Source organism: Scardinius erythrophthalmus (assembly GCF_964197995.2).
Source record: "Scardinius erythrophthalmus genome assembly, chromosome: 7".
Taxonomy (NCBI): Eukaryota; Metazoa; Chordata; class Actinopteri; order Cypriniformes; family Leuciscidae; genus Scardinius; species Scardinius erythrophthalmus.
The window spans coordinates 11,280,195-11,297,384 of NC_138227.1; the positions used below are offsets into that span (position 1 = coordinate 11,280,195).

At 36.7% G+C, this 17,190-nt stretch overlaps 3 protein-coding genes across 6 annotated transcripts in view; 1 reads left to right on the top strand and 2 right to left on the bottom strand.

The window, feature by feature from the left end:
• Positions 1 to 1,677, bottom strand: part of mipepa (mitochondrial intermediate peptidase a) — a 28,974-nt gene extending 27,297 nt beyond the window's left edge. Inside the window, exon 1 of one of the 2 annotated variants that reach the window (XM_081369784.1) lies at positions 1,519 to 1,677. Coding sequence is in view for 1 of the 2 variants with exons in the window: in XM_081369783.1 (XP_081225909.1) it covers positions 1,301 to 1,335 (35 nt within the window). In the remaining variant the exon portion in view is untranslated. Of the gene's footprint in view, positions 1 to 1,300; positions 1,421 to 1,518 lie in introns of those variants that run through there. The other variant, XM_081369783.1, reaches the window with a different exon arrangement.
• Positions 698 to 9,236, top strand: bach1a (BTB and CNC homology 1, basic leucine zipper transcription factor 1 a). 3 transcript variants are annotated; one of them, XM_081369785.1, is made up of 5 exons: positions 698 to 845; positions 1,469 to 1,723; positions 2,818 to 4,032; positions 4,235 to 4,441; positions 6,627 to 9,236. In XM_081369785.1, exons 2-5 carry the CDS (start codon positions 1,484 to 1,486, stop codon positions 6,966 to 6,968), a joined length of 2,004 nt encoding a protein of 667 aa, XP_081225911.1. In that variant the 5' UTR covers positions 698 to 845; positions 1,469 to 1,483; the 3' UTR covers positions 6,969 to 9,236. The 3 variants fall into 3 exon arrangements, with proteins under 3 accessions (XP_081225911.1, XP_081225912.1, XP_081225913.1); XM_081369786.1 differs by having other exon boundaries at positions 702 to 845; positions 1,441 to 1,723; XM_081369787.1 differs by lacking the exon at positions 698 to 845 and adding an exon at positions 930 to 1,009 and having other exon boundaries at positions 1,441 to 1,723.
• A 7,664-nt stretch (positions 9,237 to 16,900) lies between these two features.
• Positions 16,901 to 17,190, bottom strand: part of cadm2b (cell adhesion molecule 2b) — a gene marked incomplete at its 5' end in the record, with an annotated part of 235,263 nt that continues 234,973 nt past the window's right edge. The window contains one exon of the mRNA XM_081370346.1: positions 16,901 to 17,040. Within this exon, the coding sequence (XP_081226472.1) occupies positions 16,935 to 17,040 (106 nt within the window). The 3' untranslated portion in view covers positions 16,901 to 16,934. The remainder of the gene's footprint in view (positions 17,041 to 17,190) is intronic.

Consider the following 17,190-nt stretch of genomic DNA (forward strand, 5'->3'; position numbering starts at 1 on the left):
ATTTCTAAAATCATATTTTACTATTTAAGACCGTTAAAATCATCTTATTTTTTTTAATGAATACAGCTGTGGTCTGATTATTTACAAAAGGTATCTAAAGATGTTACAGTGAGTTTAAACAGCAAGTGAAAATTAAGCGAATCATCTCTGCTATTTCAAAATAAAAGTTCAAACATCATCTGAACATAAATCATAGACAAGCTCCTGAATATATGACTTAGCAACAGTTTATAATAATAACAACTGTAAATAATAATAATAATAATAATAAAATAAACATCAAAATTTATGATTTTCCTCTCCTGTATTAAAATGAAACATTAACTGGCAAATTTAGCAACAGTTCTCTGTATATAATAAACATAAAAATAATAATAAACAACAACAACAATAATAATAATAATACTTGTTATTGTTGTTTATTATAATTTGTATTATATATATAAATATTGTTATTATTATTTCACATAATTGTTTAATATAATCTATCTATCTATCTATCTATCTATCTATCTATCTATCTATCTATCTATCTATCTATCTATCTATCTATCTATCTATCTATCTATCTATCTATCTATCTATCTATCTATCTATCTATCTATCTATCTATCTATCTATACGTGGGCGTGGCTATTGATGGGCGTGGTTATTGGATTCATGACGCAGTACGTTCTGTGCGTGAAGTGTGACGCGCACTCACTGCAGCACTGTACAGTCACATGACATGCATTATGGAGCTCGTTCGGTCGCTGTCAAACTTTAATCCGTTTTTACTTTTAGACTAGAAAAGCGATGGACAGAGCGGGATTTTTGACAGCTTCTGATCTCCAGTGATATGTCAGGTCAGTTTTATATTCCTTTACATACACACAAGCCCCGCGTTTAAACATTACTGTGTGTTAAGACAGGTTAAACAATGTCAGTTACATTTTAAACCACTGGCTAGTTCCTATTTTTGTTTTATCATCTGAAAGATTATGCCATTTTGGCAAGTCGGAACTTCCAGGTATTATAGTTAAGCAATGAGCATTTATACCAGCTCATAAACAAATGTTTGCACAGCTGCTTAACACTCACAATAGAGAAAACTATTCTGCTAACTAACGTTATATGATTGACACACATATATAGACAAATTATTATATATAGAAAGATTAGCTATCTTTGGTCTAGCCGGGAACTGAAAACATGCTTTTAATGTATACTTATTTTGCAGAGTCATGCTCAGTCACTCTGTTTACTCAAATGTTTAAACATTGAAAAGTAAGATTATGGTGGCTTTAGGCTATATATTTACCTTTTGTTTTCTACATGGCATATTTGTAAATGCATCTGTATAACTTTATGTGCCCCTCATCACCATGTATTGAGCTTGAAATCACTCCACCCAAGTGTAACTTGATGCATCTCTTTCTGTATTTCCACCTTGTTACACAGTTGCGTCTATGTATCTGTTATTTTGTAGCTAAACCCCTGCGTCATGTCTGTGGATGGCCCCCGGACCTCTGTTTTCACCTTTCAGTCCGCTGTTCACAGCCATCATGTTCTTCGCTCGCTGGAGGAACTGAGACAGAAGGAGCTCTTGTGTGATGTGACTGTTGAAGTGGAGCGCAGGAGCTTTCGAGCACACTCTTCTGTGCTGGCTTCCTGCAGCCACTATTTTTACACCAGACTGACAAACCACAGTCGACCAAACCTCACTGTCAGCTTACCGGATGAGGTAATGCTTGATATGGTGGATGGATGGGTTGAACAGAAACCTATGGTTACGCTGTCTTCTCTTAATGATTTGTTGTTATTTTTAACAGATACATCAATAAAAACCTGTAAAAAATGATCAGAGCAAACTCTAAAAAAAACAATTCAAACCAAAGTGAAAATTATGTCATCCTTTACTCATTTACATATAAATATTGAACCCATGAGGGTTGGTGACATGACGCATATTTTTATTTATGAGCACGGCTATTATTTATCAAGAAATACATAAAAAATTCACACATACATACTTCTATGATGACCATGTTTATCATTTCTGAATTCAAATGAATTTTGATATTTTTGGGGGGCAAAAAGTAAAACATTTAATACTGATGCAACTGTCCTAAAATCATAAAGAAGAACATTTTTTTATTTGTCGGAAAAAATATTTTTACAAAAATGTTTCACTGTTTATTAATATTTGTCTACAAAACAATGTCATGCGGTCCGACCAACATGCATGAAAAAGTGTATATAAAACAGGAAATTATATCATAGAGAGGACTTCTGTTGACTATCATAAATAACTGTGTCAAGATCAATAAGTTTCTTAAAATATCAGATAATTTGACCTTTTTATGATAATGATAATTATTTTTGAATTAATAATTCATGATATTTGTTAATAATGCTACTATTTTTTTCATTGTAAAAAATAAAACCGTGTTGATGCTTACACCACAATTTAAATTTCTTTGAAAATGGTTTAAAAGTTTTACATTTCTTTCTTACAATTTTTTTTGTTGCTACTTTTCATAATCCCAAATATTCTAATTTAATTTAATTATATGGAAAAGTCTTACTAACTTTTCCTCGAGTGTACGGTGGAAGTCAAACGAGTTTGGCATGACATGAGGGTGAGCAAATGATGACATAGTGTTCATTATTGCGTGAACTATTCCTTGGAAAATGGTTTATAGTGCAATGCTGTCAAATTAGGCCTTATACATTGAGATTAAATTAAGCAAACAATGTTACAGCTATAACCCAATAATGCGATTTGTAAATAATTTATTCATGCAGTAATCATGACTAGATCATTAATCTCCCAAGGTCACTGTGGAGGGATTTGAGCCTCTTCTGCAGTTTGCCTACACTGCAAAACTTCACTTCACGAAAGAAAACATCCTGGAGATCCACAGATGCGCCGAATTTCTTGGATTTCAAAACCTCGATAAAGCCTGCTTTGAATTCCTCGTCCCAAAGTTTTCTGAGGGTGGTGGAACCTCAAAAAAAGTGAAGGGGAAAAGCAAGAGCCAAGAATCCAGTAAGAAATCCCAAGCCATCTGCAGTCCTAGTGACCAAAACCCTAAAACTGGAGAAGATCTTGAACCTCAGGATGCTGGAACAGTCATGCAGGCTGCATCTGCAGAAAGTCCTAAAGATTGTCCACCGATCTCCAATGGCAAAGAAATGCAGTTAGATTTATCCCCGCTGTACGCAAGAAGCTCGTCATACCACATGGGTGATGGCCAAGACCAGTTTTGCCTGCAGAACTTTGGCCCACAGTTGCCTTCCTCTTCTGTGGTGGCCGGTGAAGTTTGTCCTTTCCTGTCCACTTCGAGCACCACTGATGATGAGAAACTGCACTCGGTTGGCTGTGGTGGGGACATTTTAGCTATGGAGGAACAATTCCAGAAGGAACTAGCAATGGGGGTACGTTGTGAACCACCTACTGATAAAGACCTGAACATAGCCAGTATCACCGATGGCCACTTTGACCAACTCGAAGGGTCTCTAATGCCGCCCGCCAACTGCAGCCAACTGTGTCCTCTCAATTCTGTGGAGTCAAGCGGGGTTTTGGACGGGATTTCCAGCGCTCCAGACATCAGTAGCATTGGCACCGACGACAACCAGGTCTTTGATTCCAACAAACAAACGTTCTCTGAACTGTCCCCCAAAGATGGCTTCACTGAACGAAGCATAGTGGAAAGGGAAGTGGCTGAGCATCTTGCGAAGGGCTTTTGGCCGGATTTGAACTCCACGTTAAACGAGCCTCTACCTTTAGACTCTATCGACCAGTCGTCTGCTGGAAACGGCTCGGACTTCCACTGGTTGAAGCATCTGGATCTGGGAGCTGCGCCTGATGATTGTCCCTTCCTGAGGGACCTGAGCTCCACTGATAGACAGACCTCCGGGGGACACACTCTGTCCAATGAAGACACTGGAGACAGTTCCTGCATGTCCCCAATTAACTCCAGGGAAAACTCTGAGTGTGAATCGGATGGAGACTGTGCGCAATGTGGTAGCAGTGAACCAGTGCAGGAGGTGAGCATGCTAGCACTCACGGTTGTACAACTTTATGAGGTTTAGTGCCAAATTGCAAACTTCACCAATATTTTGTATTCGGTTGAGATTCCCTGACATGCTTCGAATAAAAGTTTCAGGCTCTACTAAAAAAAAAATGTAACCGACCTCTAGGCTGAACCCCCTCCATAATGCAGTTTTGACATCAAGGTTTTCTTCCCAGGTGGATTTGCCATTCCCTGTGGAGCAAATTTCCAGCATGACCAGGAGGGCATTCCTGCAGATGTTGAAACGGGAGAAACTGACCCCGGAACAGCTGGAGTTTGTTCAGGATGTGAGACGGCGCAGTAAGAACCGCGTGGCTGCACAGCGCTGTCGCAAGAGGAAACTAGACTGTATCTACTGGCTGGAGGGAGACATCAAGAAACTGGTATATCTGTTTTTATATCGTCATTTTGTGAATTTTATTTGAGCGACATGGATCTGATAAACTTGGGTACGACATGTATGTAGACTCTACGATGATGACACCCATTGAATCGTGGGCTATGACACAAGTTAGTATAGAAGAATAAAACTACATCAGCATGCACTAGTGGTAAACGAATAAGCAAGATGAATCGCACTTTTGGCAATTGTGGTTTTTATGAGCGCTGAGAAAAAGAGGAGGAAGCAAAAGTGGAGAATATTGCTAGGGAAAAGAGGCCAACTTGGCATGCCAATTTTGTAAATGGAGTTCGAGGAAATAGTTTTAAGTTTTAGCACCATGTCACGTTGATCAATACGCTATTTCATGATGCAGTTTTATTGCCTAGTTAGTAGACGTAGGTCGTAGCAACAAACACTCTGTGAGACGACAACGGCCTTGATCAGGGTTGGAGCTAAACTGTGCAGGGCAGCGGCCCTCCAGGACCGAGTTTGAGGAACCCTGATTTAGGAGCCATGACCACAGAAATTTACATGATTGGTCATCTTTCGTGTGGGACAGCCCAAAATCGTACAATGTGTACTGAGCATAAAGACAGAGAGCACACACAACAAGATCCTCGAGCAATGTCAAAAGTGCCATCCTCAAAACAAGTTTAAACACAATAAACACCTTTTATACAAACATTATATATATATGTATGTGTGTGTGTGTGTGTGTGTGTGTGCTTATGTGTGTGTGTGTATTTAAGACTTATATCTGTTTAAAATGTTATCTTAACATGTTTATAAGGCCACCAAGCGTGTGATTTATGCGAGTGTTTTTTGTTGTTTAATTTTTTTTTCCGTAAATATAGAATCAATTTTAGAATGAAAGTTATTAATGAATCATGGTTTGCTCGTGAAAATGTTCATACGCAGATTTCACGCACAAATCCGTGCGTATGCAAGCTTAGTGAATGAGTCCCACTGTTTTTGCAATCAAACAACATGCAGCAGGATCATTGTAGTCTCATTTACAAAGGAATGATAAATGAGAGTTACTTATAGAGATAAATGAGAGTGAATTAATCAAAAGATTTAGTCTTGAACTCTCAAATTTATGGCTTTGAATATGTTAGGGTTCAAGGTTGACTCATTAAAGTATAATGCTTCGTTGGAGGAATGAACAAGCTTGTCAAGACTGTTTCCTGAAAAACAAGTAGTAACTGTCCGTCATTTGAACCGCAGTTGGGCAACAATAAAGAGCTGTTAATGACGTCACACAGGTGGTGGAGTAATAACTTCAGCTAATTAATTTGTTCGATAATTCTTATTAATTCGAATTAATGACAAACATGGCATCTGAGGATTATTTTGTTATCTGTGTTTTCTGTTTGGCTTTATTTACAGATTAGATACCAAATTTTCACTACACACTCATTGGGACCAAAAAAATTCACAATAACAATTATCATGATATTGAACTATGACTATAAAAGCAGTGATGCCTGGAATCACCAGTTTTGTATAATAGATGTTACTTTCATTGTAAAAAAATTCAATAAAATGATCATGCAATAAAGTAATACTAATATATTATATAGACTCATTCCATGCAAAGTGAGATATTTCAAGCCTTTATTTGTTATAATTTTGATGATTATGGCTTACGGCTTATGAACATTTTCAAAAATTCAATATCTCAGAAATTTTTGAAAATGTTCATAAGCTGTAAGCCATAATCATCAAAATTATAACAAATAAAGGCTTGAAATATCTCACTTTGCTTGTAATTTTCGATATAATATATTAGTTTCACCTTTTAAGTTGAATTACTGAAATAAAATAACTTTTGCACGATATTCAAATTTTTCGAGTTTCACCTGTAGGTTAAGGAGTTGGGTCTTCAAAAGTTTGACAAGAATTGTTTCTGCGAACCATTAGAAACAAGAATAATTAAATTGAAAATCCCTTCCATTACCACATTGTGTATGGGCATAAAGTGTTCAATTATATTGCTTCTATTGTCCCTTTTGTTCAAATTGAGATTGAGTAAACCAATCAACACAGTTTTTGTGAACATGTAAAGTTTTCCACATATTAAGAAAATCAATAGCATGCGTTATGATTGGTTTTTGCACCGTAAGGAATGCAAAGTACTGAATAGAATCCTAAAATGGATCTTCTTTTGTTTTCACGTTTACCAGAGGAGCGAGAAGGAGAAATTACTGCAAGATCGCAACCAGCTGAAGCTCAGCCTGGAGGATGTGCGTCAGAACCTCTCGGGCCTGTGCCAGAACCTCTGTGCGGACACCTCGCCGCAGTCCGAGGAGCTGCAAGCGCTGGCCAGGTACGTCTCCTCCGACTGTCCCACCTCCATCCTCCTGACCCCCATGGCTTCTCCTAGCCTGGCTGGCCCAGACCGGGACGTCCCTGCGAGCACCTTTCTTCCAGACACTAGTCCTGAAGGAGACACAGTAGCACTCAGGTCGCCCGCTGCCTTCCTGCAAGACACCGTTCAGAACGCTGTCACAGATCCAGCTCCGTGATGTACAACAGAGTAAAGCCGCTTGGAATGGTCTGATATTTCAGTTTTACTCAGGAGCTTACCTTTCTGCTGCCGTCTGTTACACTTTTGAGCATGACTTTCTTATTAGGAGCACTTTCGTAATGTTTCTAAGTATGGATGTGACTAAATTTGCACTATTACCAGGAGTTTCATTTGGAAATGCTACTATGCCTTTCATTCCTTGCATAGGGGTCATTCCTGTTACGCCACACATTTTTAACTTTTGAACATTTTCAACTCTTAATCTTTACAAATGAATACACCCTTGTGGTGTAATTTAAAGTATTTCAGAAATAGGCTCTGCTGAAGCTTATATGCATAAACTTTTTATTATTTTCACAATGGCAAAAGATGAATTACAGAATGGAACATAACAGGGTTGAAATACATGGTTTGTTTTATTATGGATTGATAATTAACTTTTTAAACTTTTTTAAACCATCTTTTGATATTTTGATTCAGTCATACCATTTTCTTTTTGTCCGACAGGATGAAAAAGTAAGACAGACAGCTAAAGCACAATACATCAATTAATTCATCCAATGAACTGCTAATACTTTCTCGTGTTTATGCTGTTGTTTTCCCACCCAAAATGATGTCACTTCCTGGACAATAATGTCATTAAGGAACAGGCTTTTTTTTTTCTTTTTTTTTTTTTGGGGGATTTTTCAAAAGACTAACAGGGTGGAAAGTGATATTAAGGACACAGGAAATATAGTATCTAAGATTAACAGTTAAAACAACATCCCCAAATTTTGCATTTTGATTAAAGAAAGAAAACCATCTGGACAATTTCTTAATAAATTTTTAGGGCATTAATTGTAATATTGTGATTAAAGAAAACAAACTAATATGACTTCAGTTTTATCCAAATATAGACTTGGACAGTATTTGTATAATGGAGACTTGAAAATGTACTATATAACGGGAATGACTCATGGATTAATTTCCAGTGCTAGCATTTATTTCACTTACACTGCCACTATGGACAATCATAGTAATTATCTTTATTATGTTAATGGTTTATGATTTTGTTATGCGATGTAGAGCATACAAGTACATTCCAGTCTAGCCTAATACGTCTTTAGCATTATCGGCATGAAAATTCTATATTAAATATGCATCTGTGTTTTTTAAGTATCAGTATATGCATATGTCATAGATATAATAACATTTTAAATAACTGCCATGTACGTTTCCATGCATATCATGTAGGATTTGTGAAAACTACATAGAATCCATAGTCTCTCTAAGGTAAGGCAAAAAAAAAAAAAAGTTTAGATACTGTTCACTTTTTGCTTGCTAAAGTGGACTGAGTTTGGAAAAGGCCAACATAGAATCCTAATTAATCCTATTTACTTTAATACATGTTTATGGTCTTATTGTGCATGATGATTCTTCATTCCACATTACTTCAATGAAAAGTTTGTATTGCAATATTTCATTAATGTGCAATACCCTTTTCAGCTGATGTCATCTAGGTCGTGCAGCCTATTGGCTGTCGGATCACAAATAGAGATTCAGGCATTGTTAACTCTCGTTGTGGTACAGAACGTTCACTTTTCATGTACTGAGGATAAAATCAAGTTCTGACCTACTTTTTGTTTAACTGTACTTCACATTATGAAAGTAAAATGGATGTGAATGTTGTTTCATGTTGACTTTAATGCTTGGATTAGTCTAAAAATATAACTTGTTCATTTTGTCATTGTAGCGTCAATGAAATGTTCTATTTTTTGTGCTTTTTTTGTTTTAACCCTGTAACCAAAATACTGTCATGTAAGCCTAGAATGCACTGTATAATTCACTATTTGATTCATATTTAACAAATAACAGCAAATAAAATGTCAATACTAATTTTTTTCACTAAATGTGCAAATTGCAGTGGTGCTTGCTAAAAGTAATGTGCTAACAGAGACTGAACCAATAAATCAACCTTTTTAAAATGTAATGCATGAAATGGCTGTACATGTAAGCACAGTTAGTCTAAGGCAAAGAATAGCTTGGTTTTTAGAAAGGGTCCCTAATGAAGAGGTGAATGTTGATGCATATAATTGAGTGAGGTTTCGTAAACACACTGATTTCACCATCCTCTCTGTTAATGTTTTCCTCGGAGCCCTGTTTTAAGCGATCAGTTTCCGAAGAAGAGAAATTGTGCAATAGTGACCCAGTTTTGACATAATAAATGCTTATGTTTTAAAAGAGTCGACCAAATTCACAATAAAAATCCAAAATGGGAACATTTCTCAAGACGTGATGGAGTCCAGTGGTTGTCAGCAGTTGAGTTACTTCACCACAAGAGGTCAGAATAATCATGTATAGCACATTCACACAAGTAGGCCTAACCCTAGGCTGCGTGGTTTTAAATACTGTCATCCAATAAGCAACATGGGAAGACCAGAGATGTTGCTACCTTTCTCTCTACCACTGACAGAGCCAGGCTTTTTGGCACCAACAAGTGGTATTAGACTCCAGGTTTGTTGAGACAAATGCGTTGGAGACCACATCACAGACATGAATCTCCAACAACTTAGCCTAACTATTCTGTTTCCACTAATAAAGTTCGTTTGCATAGTTATAATCTCAATTTTGCTTTTTTTATATGATCTACTTACGGCCCAGTGAGTTAGTTTTAGGGGTGAACCTTCATGCTTTTTCCCTAAAAATCATACATCTTACATGTTTTCATACAAATCAATTATAGAAATGCGTACGAATTTTGCCACCTTGTAAAAGAGTACATTTTGGCATAAAATCGGGTTGGAGTCTCTAGCTTGCTGGAAAGAGCCAAACCTTAAAAATCAATTTTGTCCTTTGCAGGAAGATAAATCTCCATCTTGAGCAACCTTGTCTTAGTGAATTTGTGTTAAAGCTCCCTATTAAGATAAAGATAAAGTTGTGTTTGGTTTGCCCTCCTGCACTGAATTTAAATAATCCTCCATGTCTAGGGAACATTGGTTTTAATCAGTAGAACAACCCATTTTCTGTTTGTCCATCTGCTCAAGGTCGCCATGCCAGTTCAGACTCCGTCATTCTAAAGCTAAACTTTGCCAATTGGCCTCGTTTGTGGTCTTCCGTGAGTGTATTGATCTTACCTTGTTTTGTTGAAACTAACTAGATTCAGAACACCATTAAAAACTCAATCATTTATCTTTTAAGTTGTAATTACTCTGTGTGGCCCGACAGGTTCTTAGCTTAGTTCTTAATTGTCCTTTCAAGGTGATCCCATTTGTTTACCTCCTCCATGCATACTAAAGATCTCCAAATTTATTTGGTTTTGTTTTCCTCTCAAAGGTCTTTAATGAGGTGAGTGCTTAGAAATATTCCAGTGGTGTAGCCAACATGCCATATACAGTGACAGCAAGGGATACTCCGCATATAATCATTGATGAAACCACAGCAGCATATTTATACAATGCAATGAGAAATTGAATGCTGATGTATAAGTGCTGGTTGATATAGACTGTTGTTGTTGTTGGATTAGTTTTAAAATCATTTTTCTCTCCATCCAATGATTGTGTTGCTTTGAAACAGTGGCACAAAGGTTCATTGATGATTGGTCCACCCAATGAAAGCTGCCACAATATGCTAATGGTGTATAAACAAAACAACATCAAAAGCCACAAAATACATGTTGTGTATGAGCAAAAACATTCTGACCACCCGCCTAATGTGCTGGTGGTCCTACTCGTGCTGCCAAAACAGCGCCGACCCGCAGAGGAATGGACTCTACAAGACCCCTGAAGGTGTCCTGTGTCCGTATCTGGCACCGAGACATTAGCAACAGATCCTTCAAGTCCCGTATGTTGAGAGGTGGAGCCGCCGTGGATTGATCCAGCACATCCCGCAAGGCTTAACTGGATTGAGATCTGGGGAATTCGGAGGCCAGCGCAACACCTTGAACTCTTTATCATGTTCCTCAAACCATTCCTGACGAATGTGTGCAGTGTGGCAGGAGCTTTATCCGGCTGAAAGAGCCACTTCCACCAGTAACACCATTGTCATGAAGGGCTGTACTTGCTCTGCAACAATGTTTAGGTAGGTGGCAAGTGTCAAATTTATGTCCTCATTAATGGCCGAACCCAGGGTTTCCCAGAAGAACATTGACCAGAGCATCACACTCCCTCCACCGGCTTATCGTCTTCCCACTGTGCATTCTGCTGTCATCACTTCCCCAAGTTAATAATGCACAAGCACATGGCCGTCCATGTGGTGTAAAAGAAATTGTGACTCATTGGACCAGGCGATCTTTTTCCATTGTTCTAAGGTCCTGTTCAGAAGCTCATGTAACCATTGTAGACGCTTTCGGCGGTGCAGGGGTCATCATAGGCACTCTGAACGGTCAGCCCCATATGCATCAGGGTGCGATGCACTGTGTGTTGTGACACATTCCTCCCATATGTGTCACAAATTTAGTGTGCACAGAAGTACTTCTGTCAGTTTGGTCCCGACGGGATAGCCTCCATTGCCCTTGCGCATCGAGAAGCCTTAGGCGTCCAACAGGCGCCGGTGTTTTTGTGTGTCCCTCCTCTGATCACTGTTTGTAAATTCTCACCACTGCTGACCGGGAGCGACACACAAGCCTTGCCGTTTTAGAGATACTCTGACCCCGTCATATGAGGAATAAAAATTCTGTCATTGTCAAAGTCCCTCAGATCTTTATTTCAAGCCCAATTCTCCTGCATGTTTTCCACAACAAAAAAAGACTGTTCGCTAAGCATCTAATCTGACCAGACCTTGACATGTGGCCTTGTTATGAGATAATCAATGAAATTAGCTTCACCTGAGAGGTAGTGATGTTTTGGCTCGTAAGTGAATAGTTTGTAATATAAAATATATATGTAATCATTTTGTTTCGTGCCTGTAGACTCACGACCACTATTTCTACAGCATTCGGAATGATTAGCAGTAAAGCGAATTGATCGCTGTTTTTAATGTCGTGACTTTGCTGCCGAGCGAGCGGAGGTATTATTATCTCTCGTAATAAAGCACTGGTGAATCTGATTCGGCAGTATCAGTATTTTCTTCTCTATTGTGATGTATATGCAAGGGAAAAAGCTTCTCAAACAAGAAAAAACTTAGGACGGGACTTGATTTTGTCCATGGGGAATTGATTGGGTGGTTTTGGTTTGCTATTGGTCGATCTCATGTGAGTGACAGGTTGCCCCGCCCTCTCGCCAGTAAACACATCATCAGAGAAGAGAAGTCGCTGCAAGAGGGAGGGGGAAGTTATTTTGATTAAAGATTACGAGGGCACATGGATAAGAAAATGATGATGTGCACATATAAATCATTTATAATAAAGGAACAAGAACTGTCCATTTTGATTTCATGGTGTCTTTAAACAGCCCTCATTCTCTCACACCTTTGAAAAGTTTGATTCATTATACAGAATTGGTTCGTCCTAAACAGACCTTTCTCTTATATGTAGCTTTGGAAAGTTTGATTCTTTCAAGTGAACTGGTTCATCCTGATGGTTCTTGTAAATGAACAGATTTAGCGAGTCCTATATATGTGACATTTCATTCCTTTTATTGTATCATGTCTTCGACTCAGTTATATGAATTAGGGAGTAGGCCTATTCTTTTTTGTTTATAATTCATTAGTAAATGTCTGAAGATGTCTGAACTTGTCACCTTAACTGGGATTGTTCTTTTGTTCAAAAACATTGATATAATTGTAAATAACATCATTGGATAGAGGCACAGAGTAGAAGTCCTCCCTGTTTCACCAAGATCCACCCACTCGGAGATTTCTGGCCTCACCGCTGCTTTGAAATCTCAAATTACAGCCGAACAGCAAATTGGTAACAAGCCAAAAAAATATTCCATGTTCACTGCACTGGGAAAATATCAATCCTAATAATTAAGCCTCTTGGGATGTTACACAGATGGCAGGTTTCAGCAATTTTAGCTTGGTTAATAAAATGTATAAAAATGATTGGAATCTTTGAATAGATGTTTGAAACTAACATACAAAATCACTCCTATAGAGAAAATATATATTTTTTCTTATTGAACCTCTAAATCAAATCCTCATGGTTACTGAGATATAATGTATGCCTATTTATAACTAACAACAACTACTATAGCTAAATGCAGACTCATTCCTTTGACAAAACCAGGAAAGATAACCATTATTTTTAGGATTATAATGATTGTGATGAAATTAGTAGTAGTGGTGGTAGTAATACATAATCAACAACTACAATAGCTCATGTTCTGTTTATAATCAGTGGGATTTAGCTTCATTTTTTAACTGGCCCAGAGCCCTCTGAGCGCCTGAATGATCATCAACTCCAAACTGGTTCATAGATGTAAAAGCCCATTTGAAAATAGATCAGTTTGAGTTGTTGTGTTGTAATGCCTATTCCGTTTCATTGGCTAATTCCATCAATTGAAGTTGACCCACCAGCATTATCTAACATTTAAACATACAGCATCCAATCTTTGTGAGTGCAGAGAAATGTAATGGTTTTGTGTGGTTATTGTGTTAAGCCTCAGTCTAGATTTAAGGCTGTACACACTGCATTGCTCCTTCCGAAATTTTTTGATCTCCCTCAAATCCTTTCCTTTAATTTTTCTGGCAACTCGAACTCGCACTATGGATTATGTAAAACTGTAGCCATGATGGTAGAGTGGGAAGAAGGAAAGGATTTGAAAGTTTCAACAGAAAGCCACTTTAAGTTGGGGACAATAAACAAAGCTTTGAGGAAAGAAGTACGGCCACGTACTCGTGCGCTGAGAGCTTCAGGCTCTTGATGGCAGCATGTAGCCATGAAATTCACAATACAAGCCCACTTCAGTGAATATTAAAGATTATTCCATCATTCCAGTTCAAGGACCTGATTTACATATTAACCTGCTAATTATAATGCAAAAATAAGACTGCATATAATTTATATAAATCGATCTAAATAAAAAACTAAATTAAGTTTTATTATGTATTATTTTGTGATGTATACTATGCATCCTGATAAAGTTCCCTTGGCCTTTGGAATTAAAATAGCCCCACATCATCACATAGCCTTCACCATACCTAGAGATTGGCATGGTTTTATTTCAGTTAGCCTAATAGCTGGTTTGATTTGCATTTAGAGATGATCTTATGGAAAATACTCCATGCCAATCTCTAGGTATGGTGAAGGCTATGTGATGATGTGGGGCTATTTTAATTCCAAAGGCCAAGGGAACTTTATCAGGATGCATAGTATCCTGGATCCATGAAGTAACTGGCCTTTAAAAATAAAAATCTGCCTGCCTCTATGGGAATTTAACATAGGGGTGTCCAGACTTATGCACCCTGTATTTTAAGGAAGAACATTTATTTATTTACGATACATTGTTCATTCACAAAGAAAATTGGTGTGCTTAAAGGTTGGATTTTTTCCTAATTTTTTTAATTAAGGCATTAAGTTCAATTTCCAATTGATGATTTTTTATTCCTCTTTTTAGTCAACTTTAGCATGGGTGTCTAAACTTATGCATAGCACTGTATATATATATATATATATATATATATATATATATATATATATATATATATATATATATATATTATATTATTATTTTTATTTAATGTATAATTTTATTCAAATTAGCATAGCCTATATATATATTGAAAATATAGCGTAAATCTCGCCAAAATGCAAAGCGTAAAGCGTAAAAAAATATAGCGTAAATCTCGCCAAAATGCAACCTAGGGTCTTTTTTGTGAATCTACCCAAACTTTCGTTTAAAAGCATAATTAGGATGGAAACGCCACTTTTAAGATTGACCGTATTTTCGTTTTCGGTCAAATTGCCTTTTGAATGGGAGTGCTTGGGGCACTTCTATGATAGCATCAAAAATCGCTATTTTTAAAACACTAAGAAGGCTCGACACAACAAGAAACTTTGCTCGAAGTATCACCAGGGGCTCGACACGCATTGAGAACATTGTTTGTGTACACAAAGTTTACTAAAAAGAAAGGTTTTGAACAACTCACTGAAGCTGTTGTTTCCGTCCGCCGGCATTCTGACAGTCAGAAATAGTTGATCTCCGAATGCGAATGAACTGACTCTGAATTTTAGTATTGTTTCTTATGTGAGGATCCTTTTTCAAATACAAGGTCAATATTGATTTTTACCAATGACAAAACAAAAAATTATCCGTGAATTTATATGGAACTAAACTTTAGGAGCTTTCCATCTTTACTCTCCTCCCTGTTACGTTGCATTCGGAGATCGACTATTTTTTTATATACATAGGCCTACACAATTTATATATATATATATATATATATATATATATATATATATATATATATATATATATATATATATATATATATATATATATATATATATATATATATGTGATGAGTTCAGATGTAAAAGCATCTAAGTGCCATCTGAAAGTGCCATTTCCTCTAGAATGATCATTTTTTATCAAGCTCGTATATTTAAGTTCAATAATTTCACTTAAATGGCTATAGTTAGGCTACTAGGCCTATATATATAGTAAAGGTTTAATTTATATATATATAATTACATAATTGTATAAAATGTAAAAAAACTATTTAATCTATCTGACATTGTCAATACATTTCAAAGTTAAATACATATGAACTATATATGTGTGCGTGTGTGTAAGATTATCTGTTCTGTGTTCACTTGTGCATTGCATGAAGAAGAAAACACAAATCTGAGTTTGTGCATATTTTACTCAGTACTCTGAGGTTTTTTTTGTTTTGTTTTTTTACAGAGGCATAGTTTGAAAAAGTTGAATATTTAATGTAAAAGCAACCTCACACATTTTCCCATACAGCAAAAACAATAGGGCAAATAAAAAGTTCTTAGAAAAAATGTCTCAGTTCTAGTTGATGTTATAAAGAGTGAAATAAAGTATGAACACTGGAAACATGTTTCATAAAAACGTACATTGAAGGTTACGCTTTCTCCAGAGCTTCAATGTGTGGTTGTATGTTTTGTTGCAAACACAAAGGCAATAATGGTGATTGTTGTTCTGACAAACGGTCCTATCTGTTCACAAGCTTATAAAAAGCACTAATAATAATGTATTGTGTTTGTCCATCAGATTTACCCAATAAATTAGTATTAATGACAAGTATCGGTGGGGACATACTTAGTGTAGAGAGGCTAAAATGAAATTGCACACATGTAGAATTAAACAGAGCAATAAAGATTTCAAATTCAATTAAATAAACAGCTTACCAAATGCATAAGTATACACATTATATACATTCCCTGGGTTGGGACAAAACAAACTAACAACCAAATATTTTCTTCACTTATATGAACTAAATGTATGGGACACTCGAAATAGATATTTTGACATTTGTTTTCTCATATATATATATATATATGGGATCCTATAGTTTAACAATATTCCACCAATAATCACTTTAGCAAAGTAATATACAGCAATATTAACAAGGTTCGGTCAGCAAAACAAAATGAAACAATGGCGAACTTCCCTTCAAACGTCAAACAAATGGCTGTTCAGGTCAATTCACAAAGCGAGAACAAAAATTCATTCACTCGAGTGATAAAATACAAATTCAATTAGGCTCTTCTTTTCATCCTGAGACTGTCTAAACCAATGACATTTTACAATGACTTTGTGCTTATGTTTGGTACATTTTCAGGTTTGAAATAAACGCTCGGGGGGGGAAATATTAACAGTGCAAGAATATACAGACAGGTATGATGGAAATAGAAAATAATCTCGCTTCTAATGGCTACACACCAATTCTCATTTGTGCTTCATCGACTTCCTGCCATTTTCAATCTGCCGGCTTGTTTCGGGTTTCCGTATGTTACATAATTGTCCGTGTCTCTTGGGTATATTCTTTATTACAGGGCGTACTTCCAAAAAAAACACCCACTTTCACAATGGAAAACAACACACTCACACACAAAAAAAACAAAGACAGTACATGATATTTACATTATACATCTCACATATTCTTGTCTTAAAGCGTAATTATTGGCAAAGCCAAGGTTTTCCGACTTGAGATGAACCACATTTCTTGCCGCTCCCTGGTAATATCTGTAAAAAGGTATATAACAGGCACAGTGAGGGTGGTTGAGAAATCAGCATTCACTGGGAAATTAAATGAATAAACACAGCAACAAACATGACAAGCACATGTCTGTATATTTTGGCACTTTGCAAATCAAACGGGGGTCATTTTGGAGG